This window comes from Amblyraja radiata, chromosome 33, assembly GCF_010909765.2.
Source record: "Amblyraja radiata isolate CabotCenter1 chromosome 33, sAmbRad1.1.pri, whole genome shotgun sequence".
Lineage (NCBI taxonomy): Eukaryota > Metazoa > Chordata > Chondrichthyes > Rajiformes > Rajidae > Amblyraja > Amblyraja radiata.
In genome coordinates this window covers 5,477,829-5,503,096 of record NC_045988.1, presented here as the reverse complement: position 1 = coordinate 5,503,096, position 25,268 = coordinate 5,477,829, and the positions used below count along the sequence as shown (strand labels likewise).

Here is a 25,268-nt window from a genome sequence, read left to right as displayed (position 1 = left end):
AATACAGAGGGAAGTGGAGGATTGGGTGAAAGGGGTTCTAACTCTAAGGGAGGGGATCTAGACACTCTCTTGGCTGAAATTAAGACCACAATTTCAGGCAATTTCAAATATAATCACGAAGGGAGGCACAGCATTTCTGAGTATAACAGCAACCTCTGGGTTATGTTAAATTAAAGGAATCTAGCCCGTGTTTAAAAAATGTTTGAGGAGAAACACAGAAATCCATGTTGCATTCAGTGTCTTCATATTTTCCCTTGAAAGTCTGGCCTTCAATATTTTATTGTCACAAGTACCTAGGTACAGTAATATTCCTTGCGTTTGCATACAAAATGTGTGGCAGAAGTGGGATTCGAATCCACACCTCCAGTTGGTGACCAGAACACCCGCTCTACTTCAGAAGGACTTTATTCCTTGAGCCTGGCACCTTAGACCATTTGGCTATCCTGCCATTCTGGCCATAATCACCAATGTTCCATTACAATGTTTAAGAAGGAACTGCAGATGCTGGAAAATCGAAGGTAGACAAAAATGCTGGAGAAACTCAGCGGGTGAGGCAGCATCTATGGAGCGAAGGAAATAAGCAATGTTTCGGGTCGAGACCCTTCTTCAGACTGATGTGGGGTGGGGGGGCGGGAAGAAGAAAGGAAGAGGCGGAGACAGTGGGCTGAGGGAGAGCTGAGAAAGGGGGGAGAAAGCAGGGACTACCTGAAATTAGAGAAGTCAATGTTCATACTGCTGGGGTGTAAACTGCCCAAGCGAAATATGAGGTGTTGCTCCTCCAATTTACGGTGGTCCTCACTCTGGCCATGGGGGAGGCCCAGGGCAGAAAGGTCGGATTCGGAATGGGAGGGGAAGTTGAAGTGCTGAGTCACCAGGAGATCAGGTAGGTTAATGCGAACCGAGCGGAGGTGTTGGGCGAAGCAATTGCCAAGCCTACGCTTGGTTTCACCGAAGTAGAGCAGCTGACACCTAGAGCAGCAGATGCAATAGATGAGGTTGGAGGAGGTGCAGGTGAACCTCTGCCGCACCTGGAAATATATTGTAATGTTCCATTAGAATATCACAGTGGACTTTGTTGTTGTGGACCTTGTGATCATATTCTGGCACACTACTGGAGGAATGTTGCACTATCAGCGATGCCATCTTTCCTTCATTATTAATTGCAGGTTGCATTTGCTTCCTTGGGTGGAGCACAACCAGAGCAAGAACCGGTCATCAGGTCCCTCAAGACAGGCTGGATGAATGGGCAGATTAAATTTAATGGAGAGGTGACATAAACAAGAGGGCGACAGATTGGTAGAATTGCTGCTTTACAACAGCAGGGGCCTGGGTTCGATCCTAACCACGGGTGCTGTCTGTACAGAGTTTGTGCATTCTCCTTGTGACCACACGGGTTATCTCCGGGAACTCCAGTTTATTCCAACATTCCAAAGGCGTGCAGGTTTGGAGATTGATTGACTAATGTAAATTGTCCCTAGTATGTCGGAGTGCTAGTGCACGGGGCGATCACTGTTAAAATGGCACAATTATTGAGGGCTTTTTTTTAAAAGAGGAAGCTTATGAAATCCAGTTATATTAGTTTGTCATTATTGGAATAGCAAGTCTAGTTCTTGAGCACCGCACTTTCAGAAAGATGCACAGGCCTTTAGGAGTATGCAGGGAGAAAGTACCTGAATAATTTCACTGTTTAGGAACTTGATTTACAGGGATACATTGGGGAAACTGGGATTGGTTCCCTTACAACAGAAAAGGGTGAGAGGGGATTTGATGGAGGTACGCAGACATATTTTACGTAAATGGAAATGGTTTGCAGAATCATTAAGGACCCATGGTTATAGGAGAGTAATTTGCAAATGAACCCCAAAAAAAGAATGCTTCAGAATTCCCTCGCCCCAACTCTATAATGACTAGATGAAGTCCTGGATTACGTTACCAGAGTGGTGGTGGAGAAATATCCAGTGAAGATCTTTACAAAAAAGCAGGTCTTGACATAAAACAGGTCTCGCTTAGCAGAAACATATTTGTAGCGCATTGCTGGATCAAAGCAAAACAGAAAGAGCTGAATGAAATTTGTCTGCATTGCGACCTTTATGTGACTTAAGGTGAGGTTGTGGTGAATGTAAAGAACAAAAAATACTCTCTCGCTTGTTTGTTACGTTTACTGCATTCACTGCGGTAGAAATTTAATCTGCATGTTTCTTGTTTAAACATTGCCGATCGTCTTTTCTGGCTTCTATTTTTCGAAACCCAAAATTACAATTATAGTACAAAAAAGGTAGACACAACGTTTTTGATGAAGTGAGAAGACAAACGCAGCATTGAAAAGCAAGAAACAACATTCCCAGACAATCAGATAATTTGGAAGAAGGGCACCAGATGACTGGTCATCGACCAAGCTAGCGAGGGTTTGTCCAAAGAAACAGCTACCCTTCGAGGTTGTGATCAACAAATGTAGCACAACCCAACCAACTCGAGTCCCACCATTGTGCCACAGTCTATCCAAAACTTCCATGAGTTATAACACAAGAGTATATCACTATTGTTAATAAAAGGTTCAAGCTGATAACAGAATGAGGCCAACTTTACTACCATTTTTCAAGCCTTGATGCACCTCGCTTTTCATAAGACAACTACATTTTGTAAAATCTAGTACATAAAATGTACAAATCCACTTTATTATAGAAGTTTCATACTTGCAAATGGATAACTAAGGATTCAAATAATTGAGAATGTACAATATAATAAAGGACATAACATTTACTATGGGCTTTTGTACCTTTCAAAAACAAAAATATTTATAAGCATGTACAATTGTAGGCATGTACAACTGTAAACTTTCAGATTAACTGCTGATACAAGTAGGCTAATAGCTGTTCAATGATGGCAGTTATTTCATAGATGTACACTTAATTTACAGTAACAAAGTTCTAAAAGCATTTTCACTCCCTTGAAAGCTGCTTTTGCAATACCTTTGAATATGTTATGGAAAAATGCTAATCCGTTTATATTGCAACTTTAGTTTTGAATGTTAATGTGTCTAGTACCAGCCATTTAACTATTTGGTTATGCTCAATTCATGAAGTTACTGTCCAACAATTTCATCACCAAAATGGAAAAAAGTAATAATTGGAATGCTGCTTGATAAGTTAGTCTTCACAAAAGCCTACATTTTTCAGGAGAAATCAAACTTTTCCATGATACAGTACATATTTACTTTTCCTCCCGACAGAAAATTTAGCACACATCATACAATGCATTCTGCCGTTCTCTCTCAACCTTGGGTTAATTGTTTACATATAAAAACACGCATGGAATTAAAACCATGAACATTACAAAGACTTTTTGTTTTTAAAATTGTTTCAATTAGTATTTTATCCGAATCTCCCAATGTCTAAATATTGTTACAAATGGGATATTCATATTACAAAGCATAGAAACTATAAGGAAAAACAAAATCACACCCTACAATTATAGAAAAGGCAACAATAGGCAAGAATGTAACATTTGCATTGAAAATGGCTGGACAATTATTTGTCATAAGTATCTTGGATAAGATTCCTTGATCATCCAAGGCAATACTTTTACGACAGACCTTCATTAAGTATCAATTAAATACTTTTTATCTCCCTTATCCTTGCACAGAATGTGATATTAGTACCATCTTCTGTTTATGAAGAAGGCCGTTTGATGCATGTATCTTCATGTTGATATTGTTTCTAACCTGGAATCACCATGTTACATTGTTTTCTCTTGCTCGTCTCCACTACACTCTCAAACATCCAACCTCTCGACAGTCAACTTTCAAAGGGCAACTGTGGCAGACAGGCAGAGTGGTGCGGCTGAAAGAGCTGCTGCCTCACAGCTCCAGCAACCAGAGTTCTGTTTGGGCTTAAGGTACCATGCGGAGCTTGCACATTCTCTCTGCAAGCTCGTGGGTCCCCCCCCCCCCCCCCCTTACCGGATGCTCCAGTTTCTTCCCACATCCTACAAAGAGTATGGGATGGGAGATTAATTGGCCACTGTAAATTCCTCCTCCGGTGTAGGCAAGTGATAAAATCTGGGGAAAGAAATTGATGGGAATGTGGGGACAACAGGTTACAAGAAAAATTGATAGGGAGTTGGGATGAGCCGGCATTGACGCAACAGCTGAAATGGCCTCCTATCTGAAGGAAATATGGAATATCTTGTATATGGAAATATGGAATCATCATTCATTAGGTTTAAACTCCAAGCAAATATATCCATAAAATTGCTGACTGCCCTCAATGATTACAGCTTCAAATTAGGCAAAAATATACGAGGCAGCATTTCAATAGAAACTGCAAAAGCAAATTTCAAAATCAGGAATACATCAATTTCGAGGAACAAAAATGTTTGGAACTTTGGCCAACTAGATATGCTTAGTTGGACAATGAATTTGATATCGCTTTCTGGTTCAATGAACTTCAACAATCCCTATTTTTTCCAATCACTTTTCTATTGTGCCCTTTTTTATCTCACGACAATGAAAATAATTTTACACCCAGTAAAGTGCGGTTGAAGTGTAGCAGCCAATTTGCACATAACAAGGAATGTGAACAGAGATCAACCTTAATGCTGTTTGTTGAGGCTGCTTTTCAAAAATAATGCCTCGTGCTAATTAAATCCACGAGGCACAGGTTCAAAGTCTCATCTGAGAAATGTACTCAATGGAATGATACTGGAACCCACAAACTACTGAGCAGCACGGGCAAACTTGCCACTTGACACCAAGCGACATGCAAAAATCATGCTTACATCTCTAATAAAATATTTCTTTTTAATTTGTTAAAAACTAGTAACAGATTGGACTATGCTTTTAAAGTGAGATTGTCTTATTAGTACAACAGGAAAGCGATAGCTGCTAAAGCGCATACAGAGTAAAATCAGTCTCACTAAATTAGTCTTTGCTATTAATGGCGAAACAGGCTAATACACTGGTATAGATTCCAGAACAAATCAAAGACACAACAACAGAAAAAGATTTTTAAAGTATTTTTGCAATTACTTCAATATTGACAGCACACATTCAAATACTTTACATTTAAAATTATCCCTTTGTAAACTGAAATATCAACCAGTGGTGCGGCCTTTAATACAAATGTACCCTGGAAGATATAATTACGATGCCTCTATACTGATGCACAAATCGACATTAGACAAAGAAAACACTGCAGGTGCTGGAAATCTGAAATAAAAACAGAAGCTTCCAAATGTGCAGTTGGTCTGGCAGCATGTGAGGAGAGAAATAGAATTATTGTTACTGCTTGATGACCTTTCATTGGAACTGCGGGAAAAAAGTTAAACGCAAAAAAGATACAGAGAAAGAGGATGTTTACAATATAGTGATTTGGGAGAGAATATGTAACTACTGGCAAGATGAAAAAAAGGCAGCAAAAAGATTGGTGCGTTTAAATGGAGAATTAGCTATTTCCATGCAATATGGAACGACTGCCGAAAATCTCAAAAGTGGCCAGTGTCTCTGACACCATTGCTTTTTATTTTTCAGGTACAGTCCGAGTGCTAACGTGCCTAGACAGAAGATGGTGTTTTCCCCCTGGATTTGCAATGAGCTCAGCAATGGAACCGTATTGGAGACAAGAGTGTGTGCAGTATGGAGTTTAATTTGAAGCTCAAGGTCAAGCTTGCAGACAAAGTGAAATCATTTTGCCAGGGAGTATTCAAAACAGTGGCGCAGCGGTAGAGTTGCTGTCTTACAGCACCAGAGACCTGGGTTCTATCCTGACTAAGGGTGCTGTACGTACGGAGTTTGCACGTTCTCCCAGTGAGGAGACCGCGTGGGTTTTCTCCAGGTGCTCCGTCTCATCCCACATTCCAAATATGTGCAGGTTTGTAGGCTTCTGTAAATTGTTCCTACTGTGCAGGATAGAGCTAGTGTATGAGTGATCTCCGGTCGGCGTGGACTTGGTGAGCCGAAGGGCCCGTTTCCATGCCATATCTCTAAACTAAAACATGTTTAAAGCTCCAGTAAACTTCAGGGAAAAAAACAAAGTCTCCACGTAAAGGCTTTTGCATCTATAGAGGTAGCAGATGCAGGATGCCATTTTGTTTTCCACAAAATCTGAATTTCTACCCACAGATTTTCACCCTGAATATCCACGCTAAATTATTGACCACCTCATCCAAGTGAGTCTATTTAAGAATATAGGGGTCCCCATAGTCACAAGCCTCCTTGTTCCTCAGTTGCCAGTATATATTTTTGCTTAGGTTGGCATTCTAGCTCCTAGGCAGAAACAGTGCATATCTGTAACACTGCTGAGAATCAACAAGTGAAACATCTGCATAACAGATGAAAATTGCAAGCAGCATTGAAGCCCTCAGCTTCTCAGATACTCCCAAAATTGAAGCTCTCAGTATCTCATGTGCAGTAGTTATTCAAGCAAACTTGATTTGTTTCATTTTCTGCATGTACATAATTTTATATAAGATCATGGAAACAAAGAGAATAAAATAGCATTCTATACTGAACAGGAAGTAGTCAAAAGTAGTATAATGTTAATAAAAGCAATTATTGTTCTGGATTTAAGAATGAATACCCTGTCATTTTTCTTCAAGTGCCCATTTTGACAATCATTTGTCCCCAAGGAGGGAAATTTAAAGTAGTTCATGAAATTTTTATATCTCCCTCTGTAGTCAATTCCAAAATCCATCTCCAGAATTAGGTCACAATATTTCTGAAAGTTTGATGTCATCAGGAACATTTTCTCTTTTCCCATCTCCAGTTATTTTAATCAAACCTACTGGTCTTATAAAATGAAATAGGATTTTCCAAAAGTACTAATACGAATACAGAGGCCCCATTGTTGGATGGTAAACATTATATTGTGCCTTTAAATCTAGTTTTAACTCCTACAACAGAGGGGCTTTTACTTGAAACACACCACAAAAAAAAATGTGCCTTGTTAGAAGGAATGTTACATTTAACAAGAAAATCCACCTTGAAGCATCCGTGCTTCAAGTCTAACACGCACAATGTGCCTCTCGTGCCTGGAGTGAAATGGCAAATTAGAATGTTAAAATCTGTACATGATTTTTAGCAGAATAACGACACCTCTACTTTGGAAAAAAAAATCAATGAAATTTTACACATGCACACACATGCAAATCGGTTAGCCAGGATAAACCAAAAAGTGTGATTGTGAGTATTCTAACTAGCTTTCTGAATAAGTTGATCTCTTCTGTATACCTGGAATATATTCAGGAATGTCTAATAGCTAATGACCAAGTCCTTTTGAAACAAGACTTTAAAGTTGGTGAGAGCAGCCAACAGAATCTTACAGCATAGAAATGGGTCCTTAGGCCCATGTTCATGCGAACATCAAAGATCCATGTATACTGATCCCGTTTATCAATGATATTTTATGCACTGTTAATGGAAAATTCAAATATTTCTGAAATAAAACCACCAAATAATCTTTAACCAAAACAAGGTCAACAATGGCAGAATTCTGTATAATAATATGCAGAATAGATTGCAGTGTAATCACGGGCAAGTAGGTTCAACACCAGCGTATAGAGTAGCACGGATCAAATTTTCAAAGGTAATTGATCAATTTTCCACATACGATAGCTGATTTAAAAACAAAGCAGGTGTTCATGGTGGATGAAAACTTGTGTCCGAGGAACATCAGGTTAATGGTAGAAGAATTCAGTTTCTAAGCTTTGCTTGCATTGGTATGCTCCATCACACATCTTTAAAGCAACATAAAATCTGTTTTAACTTGATATTAAAACACTGAGACAACAAGTTAACTTTCAGTCCGTCTTCTCTTGTCCTAAAGATGTCGTCTGAAGGGGAACAGAATCAACTTTGAACCCTCATTACTTTCCTTTGATTTATTTTTTTGCAGTTTATATTGCTAACTCGGGATAGAGGCAGGAATGTGAACTAGTTATCCGCATCTTGATTTGAAATCAAAGGTTTGCTTTCAGCATTTGCAGACCCTTCGTAACGCTGAGATGCAATGGCGGCCTGGTGGGACATACTCTTTCGAACTATGTCTCCTTTTCGCCACAAAGTGATTTCCTGCAAAGTAAAATAGGGAGACACATGAAGCAGGTTCGTACACTTGGAACAGCTGTAAATTCAAGGACTTTTCTGGGTCCAAAAATCCCATTTTCAAGAACCAAAATCCAGCAAGTATTGATGGTTTCACGCAGGCCCGGAGCTCCATTGCTGGGCCACGGCCCAGCAATGGAGCTCCGGGCCCATGAGAAAACATCAATACATGCTGGAGATGAGCAGCACCCACGATGAGCAGCAACAACATTCACTGCCTCTCCAATCCGCACCGCCTCCCCGGCCTGGACCGACCGAAACTGCCGCAGCTGCCGACTCTCGCCGCCTCCCTGGGGCCACTACTGTCGCTGACCATCACCGTCGCCCTGGGACCACCGACGCTGCTGCCGCCGACCCGCTACTCGAGCCCCTCACGGTTCTCCACCAGCGCCTCTATACCGGCCACCAGCTGGGCCGGAGGTGTCACCTCACCAGAGTTCCAGGCTCAGCACCAGGCCCACAACCTCCACGATGCAGACAACACGTGGTCTGACTCTGCTGGGTCCTACTGCCCCCCCCACTCCTACAAGGGAACCTCAGTAGTGATAGGTCTTCCCCTTCCCCCTCTTTCAACCAGGCAAAGCAAGGTGTCACTACAGAGTAGGAGCCTGAAATTTTTTGTTGAGCCTTAAATTCTGCACAAAACAGAGCTGCTGGCTAATATATCAGTGTGCTAGAAACTAAAACACAGTTCCTTGTGCATCATTTAATACGTACCTGCTGTTTGAAATATCTCCTTTCCTCCTCATCAATAAGAACGAGATTGAGGTAGTATCGTACAGAGAACTTCTTGTTGATATCCCTCATGGATGGAGTCAATTCATAGCCAGCCAGAAAAAGTCTGATAGGAATGGATTCACCTAAACAATGGAAAACAAACCTATAAACCTGGATCAATCAAATTGATAACTTTATATTTTACAATAGACAATAGGTGCAGGAGTAGGCCATTCGGCCCTTCGAGCCAGCACCGCCATTCAATGTGATCATGGGTGATCATCCCCAATCAGTACCCCGTTCCTGCCTTCTCCCCATATCCCCTGACTCCGCTATTTTTAAGAGCCCTATCTAGCTTTCTCTTGAAAGCATCCAGAGAACCTGCCTCCACCGCCCTCTGAGGCAGAGAATTCCACAGACTCACCACTCTCTGTGAGAAAAAGTGTTTCCTCGTCTCCGTTCTAAATGGCTTACTCCTTACAGACAGCAGTGCAGCAAGCACGACCAGGAGTTAGCTTAGAACTCATCCACAGTACTAGAACAATTATTATTCTCTGGTTTTGCTCCAGTGTGTGATGATCACCGACTTGTTTAACTGGCAGAAAAGCCAATTGCAATGCTCTGTGATACATGATGAACAAGGGTTTAAGGTGGAGTCACAGGACACAGCGTGGGCTTGTACATCAACCTCTTACATAGAGATATCATAACACTGCAGAGAATCAGAGCTTCGTTAGCGAATTGTGCAAAACTGGAATTGAAAACCTGGTAGAAGAAACCAGCTACACACACACACAAACTGGTTTACTAATGTAATGCAATTTTTCCGGGGAAAAAAACGACCTGTCATAGAGTTATACAGTACGGAAACAGGCTCTTCAGCTCACCCTGTCCATTCCAACCAAGATGCCCCATCCGGTTTAGTTTATTGTCACATGTACTGAGGTACAGTTAAAAACATTTGTTGTGTGCTATCCAGACAGCGGAAAGACAATACAATATGATTTCGAGCCATTTACAGTGTGTAGATACATGATAAGGGAATCACATTTAGTGCAAGGTAAAGTCAGCAAAGTCCGATCAAGGATAGGCCGAGGGTCACCAATCAGGTAGATAGTAGTTCAGGACTGCTCTCTGGTTGTGGTAGGTTGATGGGTCATTGGGTTTGTTTCCACACTGTATCTCCAAACCAAACTCAAAAGGTTTTACCATTCCACATTTTACAGTTTAACTCCTGACTTTCACATACTCACCTCTGACTGGGGCTCCATCCATTATTTCATATTTTGCTATTGTGTCATTTTCATGAAACACATTTGGTCCAGTTCCTGTAGTCTCCCTTTTTATGATGTCAATTTCCATATGCTTGATTTTGATGCGAACTAATAAGAAATATATCTTCCCCACAATTACATCCTTCAAATGGTACCTGGAATTGCAAGAGATAAAAATTAAACACTCACACACACTAAGTTTTAAAATCTCCTTTTTCTGTTATTGTGTCTTTGGTTTGTTCTGGAATCTCTACCAGTTTATGAACCTGTTTCACCATTAATAGAAAAGACTAATTTAGTGAGGTGAGGCTGATTTTACTCTGTATGCGCTTTAACAGCTATCACTTTGTTGAATTAATAAGACAATCTCACTTTAAAAGCATAGTCCAATCTGGTACTAGTAGTTTTTAAAGACAAAAAATTATTGTATTTCCCTGCTGTTTTAAAAATCCTCACTTAGCATTTGTGTGTAAAATATGGAAGGAATGCATTAAGTAAAAAAATAGATTACTCATAATTCTTCAAACCAACACATCAAATATGTTATGGGGAGAAGGCAGGAGAATGGGGTTCGGAGGGAGAGATAGATCAGCCATGATTGAATGGTGGAGTAGACTTGATGGGCCGAATGGTCTAATTCTGCTGCTATTACTTTATAAGGTAGAACAGAAATTTGACAGTGTAAAGTTGAGTTGTGCAAGGTGCCTCAGTTTTTAGAATACTCCAAATGTGTTGCTATATGTCAACTAAATTGTGCACATCCATAAAACACTTAGTAAAATCCAAAAGGTTAATAAAACATCCGATTCAATCTTCGAACCATCAAATCTCATTACATGGCATTGGATTTTTCATAAATCTAAACACACTTTCCAGGAACATTTTCAGATCAGAATACGGTGTCCAAACTTAGCAGTTATGACATAACTAAGAGAGTTGCTAAGCTATTCAGACTCGGGGATATAGATGGGTTTGGAGTCATTCAGACATGACCAAGCAAGGATGGTAGACTTCCTCCCCAGCAGACCAGTGAACTAAAAGGCAACACAGGAGTTTGTTCCATGGTCATTATTACTAAAGTTAGACACAAAATGCTGGAGTAACTCAGCGGGTGAGGCAGCATCTCTTGAGAGAAGAAATGGGCGATGTTTCGGGTCGAGACGTGCAGGTTTGTAGGTTAATTGGCCTCTGTAAATTCCAGGTTAGAACTAGTGTACGGGTGATTGCTGGCCGGCAAGGTCTCAGTGGGCCAAAGGGGCTCGTTCCCACGCTGTATGTCTAAATTAAACTAAAGATATGACAGCACTAATCTTAAAAACTGTAAACCAATTATCTTAGCAAATTCTAAAGAAGTGGACCACAAATGTACTCACATTTGTACACTGGGCTGGGACGTCAGTAATTTCTACCTTTATAGCTTCACACCAATAAGCAATAACCCACAAACAACAACACAAAAATAAGATACAGATAATCTGACCCAAGAGAAATTTAAGGGATTTAATTCTGAAGGGTCCTGACCTGAAATGTCATCTGCGCATTCCCTCGCCAGATGCAGCCTGTCCCACCGATTACATGTCGCACTTTGTGGTTTGATTAAGGGAACAACATTCGTTGGCACATTGGGGTTAATCACCTTCTTATTCTTTGACTTATTATAACAGGATCTTTTACACCCAAAGCAGATTAGCTTTGGGTAACTGTCTTATTCGACAACTGTCTTAAACAGGACATTGAGTACCGACCTCTCTCAATTCTGCTCAGAGTGTTGGCCTGAAACACATTTCTGTTAAAAGTGGGAGCGGGTTCAAATGTCGCATTCACAAGGGGCTGGAAGGCCCAGTGGTGCAGCAGGTAATGCTGCTGCCTCACCACTCCTGCAGCCCAAGTTCGATCATCATCTTGGGTAATATCTGTCTGGAGTTTGTGCAATCTTTGACTTCGTTTTCTCCTATATCTCAAAGATGTTTTCGTTGGTCGATTAATTGGCTACCACAAACTATCCTAAGCATGGGTAGGGGGTAGGGGAATCATCCTGGAGCTAATGTGCCACAAGCAAAAATAGTTACACGGAAATATACGGGAGAACTGCATTGATCGAAGTGTGAGCATTGACACAGTTGCTCAATGTCGTAAGAAAACATGGGAGCAACATGGGCAATAAGGAAATCACTGGAGCAAGACGTGTTGGACTGTTCTTGCATAGAACTGATACAGGTTGAATTGCCTCCTTCCTTGCTGTAATAATTCCACATGGGGAATATGAGCTTCTCAATAAGGCGTAGAATGCTAAGCCAAGGCAATCACAACGAGAAAGAGATTGCGCTTGTATGAAACTAACACATAACCTGTATTCTTTAATCAAGTTTGTCTTGTTCCAAATCCTGTCACTCATGATATTCTCATATGGTTACATGCAGCTTTGTTCCTCCTTTCCCAATACATTGAAAACAGCAGGTTTTCATGACACATACTTTGATTTGTTGTATTCAAATTCAATGTGTAGGCAGTCTTCAATCCCAACTTCCATTTTGATCGATGAATTCATCTCAGGGTACGTACTGAGGGTGTGCACAACGACATCCGTTTCCTTGGTAATATCGTTTAACCTGCGGCTGATGGTTGCTCTCAGAAAGTACCTGAATTGGGGAGATGTGGAAGAAAAACACTGAGCTTGTCATGGACATTTCCAGTACAAAAGACAAGTTCCAGCACAACCCACTGCATTAATGCCAGACCATAAAAGCTATTTAAGATAATCCCACTTCTTATCAAATAACCCCTATTGGTTACAGCAATTCTCTTCTTGCGTGTAAAAGGTACTTCTACCTCCATCAATGTTTAAAGGCAGCAAGTTCCATCCCCCTCCACCACTATATCGGTGAAAATATGTTTCCCTCTTCACTGCCACATTGAACAACCATAGCATTATTTATATAACCTTTCTGCTGAAGGAACTAGCATGAACTGGAAGAGTCTATCTATGCTTCATAATTTTAAGTAGATTTATTACATTGCCTTTCAGCTTCCTTTGTTCCAAAGTACAGAAACCCAACTTATTCAATCTTTGCACATGAATAAAATTGTCCAGTCTGGCAATAACCTTGTAAATATCCTCTGCGGTCTTCTGTATTAGTATCTTCCTTGTAGTAATGACCAGTACGGTCCACAGTACCGTAGTTTAACTACTGTTCGTACATTTCTAGTATGAGGAGAATGGCCTTCTAACCCTACAAATGCGATATATCCCAAAGACAGAACTAACTAACTACCTATCTGTTCTAAACCTCAGGAAGCTATAAGCATACAGGACCTAGCCCCTGTTTTACACTATATTATTTATTGTGTATTGCATTGCCTCATTTGATTTTCTCCATGCATTAAGTCACCATGCTCCAGACTGACTTCCATCTGTCATTGTGCACACCTGGACGTCTATCTTCAGATATTATCTTGCAGCCTAGAACTTCTTTCTCTCAACCATACTGCAAAACAGTTTGTTGACCATTCTCCTGCTAAGTAATTGCCAATTACCATTTCAAAATGTGCAGCACAATTTTGAATTGTGTATGTTTCTAGTAGCATTGATAACAATTGGCTAAGTTATATGTATTATTCAGTTTTGTTTTAATGGCTTGCACACAAGCAAAAGATTGCTGGCCTGAAGTCACATGCAGGCCAGACAAGGTAAAGAAAATAAATTTCCTCCCATGAAGGACATTAGTGAATGCGATAGGTTTTTAGTTTAGTGGTTATCATCACCGAAATTCAGTCATTTTCAAATACAAGCTATAAATATCACAGCTATCACTGCAATTTGTTGTGTAATCAGGATGATTCTTCAATAATCCATCATCTAGAGTGAAAAATAGGTAAATAGATTTTGTAACTCATCTTCACAATAACATGTTTTATCCCCGAACAGATCATAATGTAAGGAGGAAGGAATGTGAAAGAAATGCAATTCCAGATTATAATCCTCAAACATAATCCCTTGGCGCACAAGAAGCAAACATTATAATATCAATTAAATTAGCTGACGATCCGTTTGGACCATTATTTTGCGCAGATGAACTTTCGTTTAATTTGGAGAAACAGTGCCGAAACAGGCCCTTGGGCATACCGAATCAGCGATCCCCGTACACCTACACAATCCTACACACGAGGGCCAATTTACAACCAAAGTCAATTAACCTACAAACCTGTACAACTATGGGATGTGGGAGGAAACCGGAGCACCCGGGGAAGACCCACCTGGTCATGGAGAGAACGTAAACAAACCCTCTGTACAGGCAGCATCCTCAGTCAGGATCGAACCCGGGACCCTGGCGCTGTAAGGCAGCAACTCTATCAACCGCTGCACCACCGTGCATAAAACAAATATTAATTCTGCATTCTTCACAATAATAACAAGACCCAAAGAGGCTGGACTCACCGTAACTTCACATTCTGACCAGTGTACGACTCGTATGGCTTTTCTACATGTGTAAACTCAAAGTCGAATGTTTGGGATTGTGTCATCTCACCAGGTCGGGCCAGATCTTTTACCAGAGACACAAACTCATGGTGATTTCCTCGGTCGTAGTACAGTTCTATTAAAAGAAGCATGTGTTTAAACTTTACAACGTCCAAATATCATTTGTCCATCCACACATTTCTCACAGAAGGCACAGAATCTGTTAAAGTGAAGTCATTTTTTTCCCTTAATTTCCTTTTATCCGACTCATTCTTCTAGGTACAGCTTAGAAACGTAGCTGGATCCACTTATACTTCAGCCTGCCAATAATCTTCACAACAAATTAAGAGCCGGCTTTCAGCATTTTATAATCCAATGTCTTTCTCTTCACGATGTTCTGACATTTCAAATGCCACGAGTAAGTGTCGCGGATAATCAGCTTCTCAAATATTCACAATTCTACCACCAAATTATGATTAAAATGAAATTCATGTAAGTGTGCTGATTTTCAGTGTAGATCTTCCAATTCTGGCAGCTACACCCGGTCGCTCCCTCCTCTCCCCTCCCCCATCAGTCAGGAGGTGTAGAAGTTTGAAAATGCATACCTCCAGATCAGGGACAGCTTCTTTCCAGCTGCTATCAGGCAACTGAACGTTCATCTAATCTTCTAGAGTGCGGCACGGACCTCCCATCTACCTCATAAGAGTCCTCTTAACATAGCCTTCAGTGTTATATTTTGCTGTGTTGTGCCCTTTCTCCTTCATCTATACAGTTTAGTTTATTGTCACGTGTACCGAGGGACAGTGAAAAGCTTTTGTTGCGTGCTACCCAGTCAGTGGAAACACAATGTGGACAGCTAGATTGTAATCATGCATTATCTTTTCGTTGACTGGATAGCACACAAACAAAATCTTCCCACTGTACCTTACATGTGACAAAGATAAACTAAACTAAACCTTTGTGCCCCACCTACAAGTGGCACTTTCTTCATGTGTTATTCAGCGTGGAGGAGCACTAAATTGTCAGCCAAGGGATGACCACAGGTGATGTTCGGGAGATTGTTCCCATGCTTGTGCTTAACTTAATACCATGAGACTTTTCAGAGCTCCCATCTGAAGATATAGCACTACACAGTAATCTTCTGATGAATCTGTCCTTTATGTTGGAGAGTGTACATCTATGGATTACAAAGGAGTTATTTGGTATGAAGATAGACACAAAATGCTGGAGTAACTCAACGGGACAGGCAGCATCTCGGGACAGAAGGAATAGGTGACGTTTCGGTTGACGATCCTTCTTCAGACTGCTGTCAGGGGAATGTGCGGTACAGAGATAAAATGTGGTCGGAGACAGTAAGACTGGTAGGAGAACCTGGAAGGGGAGGGAATGGAGAGAGAGGGAAAGCAAGGGCTACTTGAATTTTGAGTTATTTGGTAGAGTGCCCTCCATTCGGGACATATTTCAGACGAAAGGGCCTGTACATCTGGCCGCCCGCAGCGGCGACTGCGGAGGTTTATGGCCCCGACCATGGGGGAAAAATGGAGGACTGACTGTACTTTTGTGCCTTCCACCAGTGATGAATGCTGTGGTGGATGTTTATGTTAAATTTTTATTGTGTATTGTGTGTTCTTTTTTGATTGTACCGCTGTTGGCAAATTCGTTTCACTGCACTTTGTGTATGTGATGAATAAATCTGATTGATTGATTGATAGTCCCCTTCAGTTTTCTCTTCAGCATATAAAAGGCACGCTCAATTGCGTTCAGATCGGGTGATTGACTTGGCCACGCAAGAATTAACCATTTATTAGCTTTGAAAAACTCCCAGTACCTTCAGCAGCCATACATGCCATTAACACCCCCACCAGCGTGTTTCACAGATGAGGGGTATGCTTTGGATCTTGGGCAGTGATCTTGGGCAGTTCCTTCTCTCCTCCATACTTAGCTCTTGCCATCACTCTGATATAAGTTAATCTTTGTCTCATCTGTCCACAAGACCTATTTCCAGAACTGTGATAGCTTTTTTAAGCACTTCTTGGCAAACTGTAACCTGGCCATCCTATTTTTTGCGACTAACTAGTGGTTTGCATCTTGCATCTAGCCTCTGTATTTCTCTTCATGAAGTCTTCTGCAGATAGTGGTCATTGACAAATCCACACCTGACTCCTGAAGTGTTTCTAATCTGTCAGACAGGTGTTTGGGGATTTTTCTTTATTATAGAGAGAATTCTTCTGTCATCAGCTGTGGGGGTCTTCCTTGGCCTGCCAGTCCCTTTGCGATTAGTAAGCTCACCAGTCCAGCTCCCAGATGCCCACAAGAATACCGACGGCTTAACTAGGCTGGCAGTGTTAAAATTGGGCATTGAGATCAATGGCAGTCGATCCATTTTACTCTGCTTTAAGGTAGTGGTTCAAACACAACTGAATGGTTTGTTAGGCCATTATAGGGGTCAGATAAGAGGGCATGGAGTCAAGCCATACTGGTTAAAGACAGCACCTGCTTCAAAGGACATGTGAACCTAGTGTACTTTTGCAATAAACTGATTGTTTGGGGAAGTGGATACTATTCCCTGAAACTGTGAGCATAGCTGTGTTATCTGCTGAATGCCAGAAACAACAGGGCATATACTGTAAAGGGTTAGAATGTAAAAGTAGGGAAGTAACTGCAGTAACTGTGAAGTATGTTGATAACACACCTAGAATACTGGTTTACTTGTTTAAGGAAACATATAATTATGCTGGTGACAGTTCAGAGAAAGTTCACACAATTAATTCCTGAGGCAAAGAGCAAAAAATAAAATGCTGGAGGAACTTAACGGGTCAGGCACCATCTGTCGAGGGAATAAGACTAATGATCTTTCAAAGAAGGGAAGAAGATTGAACTTGTTTTGCCTTCCATCACAGTGAGGAATGTGAGGGAGTCACTTTGGTGGATGTTCATGTTATAACATTATTTGGGTGATCTGTTGCTCTTTACTGGTATGGCAAATCAAATTCCTCATATGTTGCAAAACATACTTGGCTAATAATTTACTATTATGATTATGATTAAAGGCCATCTGTCCTTTTCACTCCACAGATGCTGCCCAACCCACTGCGTTCCTCCAGCAGTTAGTTCATACGTTATTGGAGCAGAATTAGGCCATTTGGCCCATCGAGTCTACTCCGCCATTCAATCACTGCTGATCTATCTTTCCCTCTCAGCCTCATTCTCCTGCCTTCTCTCCATAACCCCTGACACTGAATCTTTTTTGCCCAAGATTCCACCATCTGCAGTTCCTCATGTATTTTGAGACAAAAAGGCTGAGATACGAGGAAAGTTTGAGCAAGAACAGTCCATATTGATAGGAATTTAGAATATGATGTGATTGTGTTGAAACTATATTCTGAAAAGCGTACATGGAGAGGATGATTCTACTCGTGGTGAAATCCAAAACCAGGGGGCGAAGGCTCTGAATTAAAGGTCCACCCTTTTTCAGCAACAAGAAAGAAAATCTTCTGAGGCATAAAAACCCCTGGAATTCCCAACCTCAGAAACACGCAGGCAGAATTACAGTACATTGTTTCCTAACTTCAAAAGTTGGATTTAACCTGTACCAGTCACCAAAAGCAAACAATGTCACTCTTCACCCCAAGAGCCTTTTACTAGAGGAATGATTATATCTTATCACAATACAGATTATTGACCAAACCAATTATTGTACTGCATGCAACTCTTTATCTCTGTTATGGAGAAAATGTAAGGAAGATTTCTGAGATGGCAGGACAAGGACACTAGATCATCAAGGCATGTATTCACTGAAGAATGGGGAGAGATCTCATCAAAAGTAAACATTTCTGACAGGGCTGGAGTATCTGGATACAGGGAGAATGATTTTATTGAGAAAGACAAAAAGCTGGAATAACTCAACGGGTCAGGCTGCATCTCTGGAGAACATGGATCGGCAAAGTTTCGGGTCAGGACCCTTCTCCAGGAATTTTGTCTGTCTGTTGCCAAGTCTGCAAGGACACTGGTAGGACACCACCAAATTCAGGGTCAGCTTCCTCCCCATTGTTGTCAGGCTCCATGAGCTAGCATGCTGCCCTGATCTTCCAACCTTTTTCATTGCAGACCACACACTTTTTTTTAAATCTGCACTCTGTAATTGTAATGCCATTACGTTGTAATACTATTTTTTGCGCTCTATTTATCTCTTCACGTTACCTGTTGTACTTGTACATGGCTTGATTGTGCTCATGTACAATATGATTTGACTGGATAGCACGCAAACTAAGCATTTCACTATATCTTGATACACGTGACACTAACAAACCAACATCAGGTGACTGGAATTTTTACTGAGGACAGATGTCTAAACACTAAAAGGCATAAAACGAATATATATTGAATATGTGATAATTAGCTTTTATATTTCACAGCAGGGCAGGCTTTTAAATGTTATAATGCAACTACTTTCAGTCAGTTTAAAAACCACAACCTAAAGTACTTCTTTAAAAAAAAAAGGGAACACCAGGGCATTGACTAATGTGAACTTAAAGTCTGTAATGGCTATAATGTCTTCAGCGGCTTCAGTTTTAAGTTGGGAGGTAATTTGTGATAACCGCAGAATTACTTATGGAGACACTTTATAATAAAGACCAGGGTGCAAAATCTTTATAACTTTGAGATGACAAAAGAGGAACAGGAAATGCGTGCAGAAATTTAAAAGCTATAAAACATGTTTTAGTTGATGTCCTACTTTCTTGGGATCCTAGGCAGTTGTTTTTCTTCACAGACTATTATATTTAACACCAAACCACTAGAGCAGTCCATGAATACTAAATACAACCCAAATAAATTACAGCCAACACCAGGACTGCAGTTGGCATTATGTGAAAAGCATCCTTCCTCCTTCTCTGGCTGTTAAAACATGCGTCTTTACAAAACCAAGAACATTTGGAGAATAGATCTCGAAGGTTAAGGGTTTATTTCACCACCCCTCTGACCTGTTGAGTATTTCCACATTTTGTTTTCACCATAGCTAACAGTATTCCAATAAAACAGATACATCAAAAATATTTCAGGTTAACAGAACGAAGTACTTCTTTTTTGCAGTTTATTTTTTTGGGAGGGGAAAAACACTCAGCTATCCTCTTGAACACTGCATTTTTGGTTTGTATTGTCCTATATGAAATGCTGGCAAACGTGAAGCTAATAAATCTATTGAACTTTCATATTAGAAATTAGGTCTACAGCACCAACATAATGCTTACATTATTTTAGTACAAAAAGTCCATCAATACATGTACCTCATGGTACTTAAAGCAGATTACAATTAAATTAGATATTTTATTGACTTGCCATTCTCATGCTATTAAGGGTCTGTCCCACTCGAGCTATTTTTTAGGCGACTACATGCGACTAGGCTTTCACCACATTGTCACCAGAGTGCCGCCTGTATGGTCGTGAGTCGTCTCCTCAGTCGCCCAAAGAGTCGTAGCGTCTTTCTGGTCGCCGCTGGATTTTCAACATGTTGAAAATTTTTTGGAGACAGTGGGTTTGACGACAATGAGCGTAGATTGACTTCTCCTGACGTAGGTGCTGTCGTAGTTGTCGCCAGGTTAACGTAGGTTGTCGCCGAAGCTGACTTCGGCTTTATTGTTGTTGTAAAAGTAATGATTCTATTTCAAATGTTATGTCGAAGGGGGGTCCAGTCGCCGGTTTTTCCGCGATCTGCTACGACTATGACAGTCGCCTAAAAATAGCCTAAGTGGGACAGGCCCTTTAGCCTTGAATTTGTGCAGTGCTAGGTAGTGGTCAAATTAAGGGAGCTATTAAAGAAGTATTCAAATACCTTGTTTGCTGGCAAGAACCCAAGAATAACAGGAAAAGTTGCAACTAAGGTGCCAAAAAGACAAATACCACTTTTGTGTGCTGAAAGTATTCCCTGATAAAGTTATCACAGTCCACAACAGCCAATGTAAACTTCTATGCACAAGAGTGTACAATGAGAACATTAGCAAAAGGGGAAATGCAGTTTTTCTTTTGGTTACTGGTAAAATTCATACAGTAAATTGTCATATCAGCATCTTTTGAGCAAATCACACATGAAGCCACCAAGTTTAGGTTCATTGTTGTCACATGTACTGAGGTACTGTGAAACGCATGCTATCCAAACAGATCAGATATACCATACATAGATACAAACTGAAGTACAATGGATAGAGCAATGGGGAAGATACATAGTGCAGACTCCAGCTACACGTCACACTGGCTTGGCAAGGCCACCAGCATAATCAAGGACGAGTCTCACCCACACTCCCTCTTCTCCCTTCTCCCAAGAGGTACAGAAGTGTGAAAACTCATGCCTCCAGTTTCAGGGACAGTTGGCCGACTGAATAGCATGCAACAAAAATCTTTCACTGTACCTCGGTACACATGACAATAATAAACTAAAGAATATAGTTCTCAGCATTGTAGCACATCAGTTTTTTCGACAAAGTCCAATGTCCTCAATGGGGTAGAGGTGAATCAGACATTACGCTAGCTTATGGAAGGACTATTCAGAAGGCTGATAATGGAGGGGAAGAAGCAAGGACTGGGGTGGGACAAGTCTTTGATTATGTGTAAGAAGGAACTGCAGATGCTGGTTTAAACCGAAGATAGACACAAAAAGCTGGAGTATCTTAGTGGGACAGACAGCATCTCTGGAGAGAAGGTATGGGTGACGTTTCGGGTCGAGACTCTTCTTCAGTCATAATCAAGGCTTTGATTATGTTGGCCGCTTTCCCCAAGGCACGTGAAGCGTAGCTGGAGTTAATGGTGGGAAGTCTGGTCTGTATCATGAACTGTATTACATCTACAACTCTCTGCAATTTCTTATGTGTTGGGCACAGCTGTTCCCAAACCAAGCTGTGATGCATCTATAGAAGTTTATAAGAGTCATTGTAGACATGCTGAATTTCTTCAGTCTACTCAGGAAATAGAGGCTTTTGTGTGCCTTCTTGGCTATCGCATCAATGTGATTGACACACAACAGATCCATGGTAATATCAACACAAAAGCAGCTCTCAATGATTTCCACATCCACACAATTGATGCTGATTGAGGCATGCATTCCACCATGCTTCCTGAAGTCAAAAACCAGCTCCTTCATCTTGCCAACATTGAGGGAGAGGTTATTATCCTGACATCATGTCACTAAGTTCACTATCTCATTCCTATACTAGATCAGCTCTACAATGTTAACTTTGGGGCTTGAGAGTCAATTATAATCTACGTTCTTCCGCAATGATACCAACTCCTACCATGGGTTTGGCTATCCTGTGCACTAATGATAACGAACTTTCTCTCTTCAGCATTGCATTCATTTTCACTATTGCCATTCACCCAACTGCCTGCAGAAATTCCTTTAGCCTGTCCATAACAAAACTCAAAAACAACTTAATTTTTCTGAGCCACTAGAGTTTAGAAGATCACCAAGTTCACGCAGATGATCGATCACCCACACAGTAGTTCAGTTATCTCACTTTTGCAATTTACAGAAGCCAGTTAACATACAAACCTGCAAGTCTTTAGAATGTGGAAGGAAACCTGAGCACCCGAAAACCCACGCAGTCACAGGGAGAATGTACAAACTTTGCACAGACGGCACCTGTAGTCAGGATCAAACCCGGGTACTCTGGCGCTGTGAGGCAGCAACTCTACCGCTGTATCACTATTTGCAATTAATCTTACACTAAGTATTTTCACGCTTGCACTGGCTCTGTTGCACCACAAGCTGTGTCTAAATGTTACACTGGTTCTGGTTACACTACCATTGAACAACCAATATCAATTTACACTGCCGCACATCTGTATATATTTTTAAAGCCTTGTCTCCAACTTAAGAATTGATGATCTTGTTGTAAAGGAATCTTTAGGGAACAGTGGCCATTATATGATAGAATTTTACAAAGAAGATTTAATTAATGAAATTCAGTCCAAAACTAGGGTTTCAAATCTAAGCAAACGAAACTACAAAAGATTCAAGGTGAAAGTTGGCTGTAGTCAATAAATAACATTTAAACATAAAACATAATTTGCGGAAACATTTATTTCTATAAGAAATAAAAATTACAAAGAGAAATGTGATCATTCCATGTCAAAGGAAATTGAATGGGGTTGCTTAGGGTAGAAACAGTAGCACAAAAAAAAAGCTGAAAAAAAGCACTCTGCCATTCAATGTAAATCATTGAAGAACAACCATTATCAATTACCCAGTAACTTATTCTCCCGCATGCCCTTTTCTCCATCTCCAATCAGCTACCTATAAAGGGGCATTTATAGTAGCAAACTAACCAGCACATTTTCAAGATGATGATGAAAAATGGATCACCGTGGGGGGTGGGAACCCACAAAGGCACATGAACAATGTGAAAATGCCATATTGAAAACAAGAGATAGCAGGATTAAACTCAGATCAAACGGTAACTGCTATGCCACCATGACGCATACATGAACTTTTGGGAATATCCCAATGGGTCAAAAGGACTTTCAAATTGAGTTACAGAGATATTAAGTAGGACGGGAAGAGATGAATGAAAGTGGGTTTTAAAGAACATGTCAAAACAAAGTAAGTGCGGTATAGATGGGAAATCCCTGACTTCAGTTATAAGACAGCTGAATAGTCATATAATAAACGGCTAGATCACGATGCAAATTGACTTAAGGGTGACACTATTAAGAGGCATTAACTGAAAACTGATGCAAGCCAGGGAGCACTAGGGATTTGGGCGAGAATAAGTTACTGGGAACAGTACATCACAGGACCAGGCCCTTTAGCCCACAATGTCTCTGCTGAAGATGATGCCTACTTAATCTAATGTCCTCTGCCTGCATGCGATTCATATCCATGACGAAAATGTGACGGAATTTGGGGGATATTTTTAAGTTTACAGGGAGGCAAAATGAGGGAGGCACATGTAAAGCAGAGACAAATGTTCCAGTCTCACTGCATTCGCTGCTTCAAAACATTCTAGTCCTCCTTCACATCTGGCAAATAAAATTGAGAATACATTGGAGACAGCAATATTTTCTTTAAATATTTACGCGTGCAAAAGCACCTATGCTCACAATTAATGATCAACACCAGTACTTGAATCAATAGCCAACAGCTTGATTCATTAATGGAAAAAGGGGCAAGGAGCATTCCTATCATCATCAAAACGTGTAGTCTGTGTTGCACAGGATCTTTGGGAAGAGCTGCCTGCAAGTTCTGGAACATGTGTTGACAGAAGATATTTAGGGTCAGGACACCCTTCTGAAGACCAGCACTAAGTTTTGCTCAACATTCCATCACCTGCAAGTTCAATGACACCTGATACTTAAATGGAGACACAAGGAACTGCAGATGTTGGAATCACGAGCAATACCCAAAGTGCTGGCGGAACAGGCAGCATCTGTGGAAGGAGTGGGCAGCTGATGTTTCGAGTTGGGGCCCTTCTTCAGACCCATCCCCATTAAACATTACAATCATATCTGCTTCAATGTGGCAATGAAACAGATCTGACAGCAATATCTAAGAGGCATTTAAACACCAACAGGCAGGGAGGGAATAGAGGAATACGGAGCATGAACAAGGGTCCGCACCCAAAACGTCGTCAATCCATCTCCCTCCACAGATGCTGCCTGAGCTCCTCCAGCAGTGTCCTGTTACTTAAATACGACTCTTACACCATCATTCCAATCACTTTAAGATTTCCAAATACATGATTAAGCCACACTGCGTCCAGTGTACTTAGGCCAGAGGTCGAGAGGTTTCCTACCGATCTGCCCGATGAACTCCACTTTAATGCCTTGATGCTCGAACCTTTTGCCCGGGTTTTTCAGGCTGACGTTCACCTTCCCGGACACGGTCTCGCCGTCGTAGAACAAGAAGTATTTATCCTTCTTGCCGTCCTCCGTCTTGTGCTCCACTTTCTTGCGCGTCTCGGCATCGTTTAGCACGACGTCGATCTCCGCGCTCTGCCCGAAGCTGAAGAAGCTCATGGTGTCCCCGCGGCTGTGGTCGGGTCAGGTCGCGGCGGTTGGCGAGGCCTTCGGCCCAGAGGGAGGGAGGGAGCGGCTGCCCCGGAGCAGCGGCTGTGAGGAAGCACAGGGGGGCGGTGGCTGTCTCAGAAGTGAGAAGGGCCAAGCATTACCAGGCCCACTCTGATCCCCGGTCTTTCCCTACGGAGCGGCGGCGCCGACCTCTCCCCCGGTCTCAGCGGCTGCCAGCACCCACCTCACATCGCGCATGCGCCGTCATCACCAGCCACCCTGCACACACATACAGCGCGCATGCGTCCCGTTTGCCCCGCACCCAGTGCGCATGCGTCCCCTTTGCCCCGCACCCAGCGCGCATGCGTCCCGTTTGCCCCGCACCCAGCGCGCATGCGTCCCGTTTGCCCCGCACCCAGCGCGCATGCGTCCCGTTTGCCCCGCACCCAGCGCGCATGCGTCCCCTTTGCCCCGCACCCAGCGCGCATGCGTCCCCTTTGCCCCGCACCCAGCGCGCATGCGTCCCCTTTGCCCCGCACCCAGCGCGCATCATGTGACCGTGGAGCATTTTCCCCACAAACACCGAGATGTTTCTCTTCAACATTCCTCAGCGGAGGAATCGCGCCCCGGTATTAAATGCGTCCTCACCCTCGCCTGTTAATACCCCTCAGCATTTTTAAGTATGCTCCAGTTATATATATATATATATATATATATATATTTATTT

At 41.6% G+C, this 25,268-nt stretch overlaps 1 protein-coding gene across 1 annotated transcript; it reads right to left on the bottom strand.

The window, feature by feature from the left end:
- Positions 1-2,563: 2,563 nt before the first annotated feature.
- Positions 2,564-24,809, bottom strand: vps26b (VPS26, retromer complex component B). The gene is made up of 6 exons (XM_033049859.1): positions 24,328-24,809; positions 14,525-14,681; positions 12,564-12,728; positions 10,069-10,244; positions 8,816-8,958; positions 2,564-8,065 (listed from the first exon to the last, which is right to left on the bottom strand). Exons 1-6 carry the CDS (start codon positions 24,548-24,550, stop codon positions 7,928-7,930), a joined length of 1,002 nt encoding a protein of 333 aa, XP_032905750.1. The 5' UTR covers positions 24,551-24,809; the 3' UTR covers positions 2,564-7,927.
- Positions 24,810-25,268: the final 459 nt, after the last annotated feature.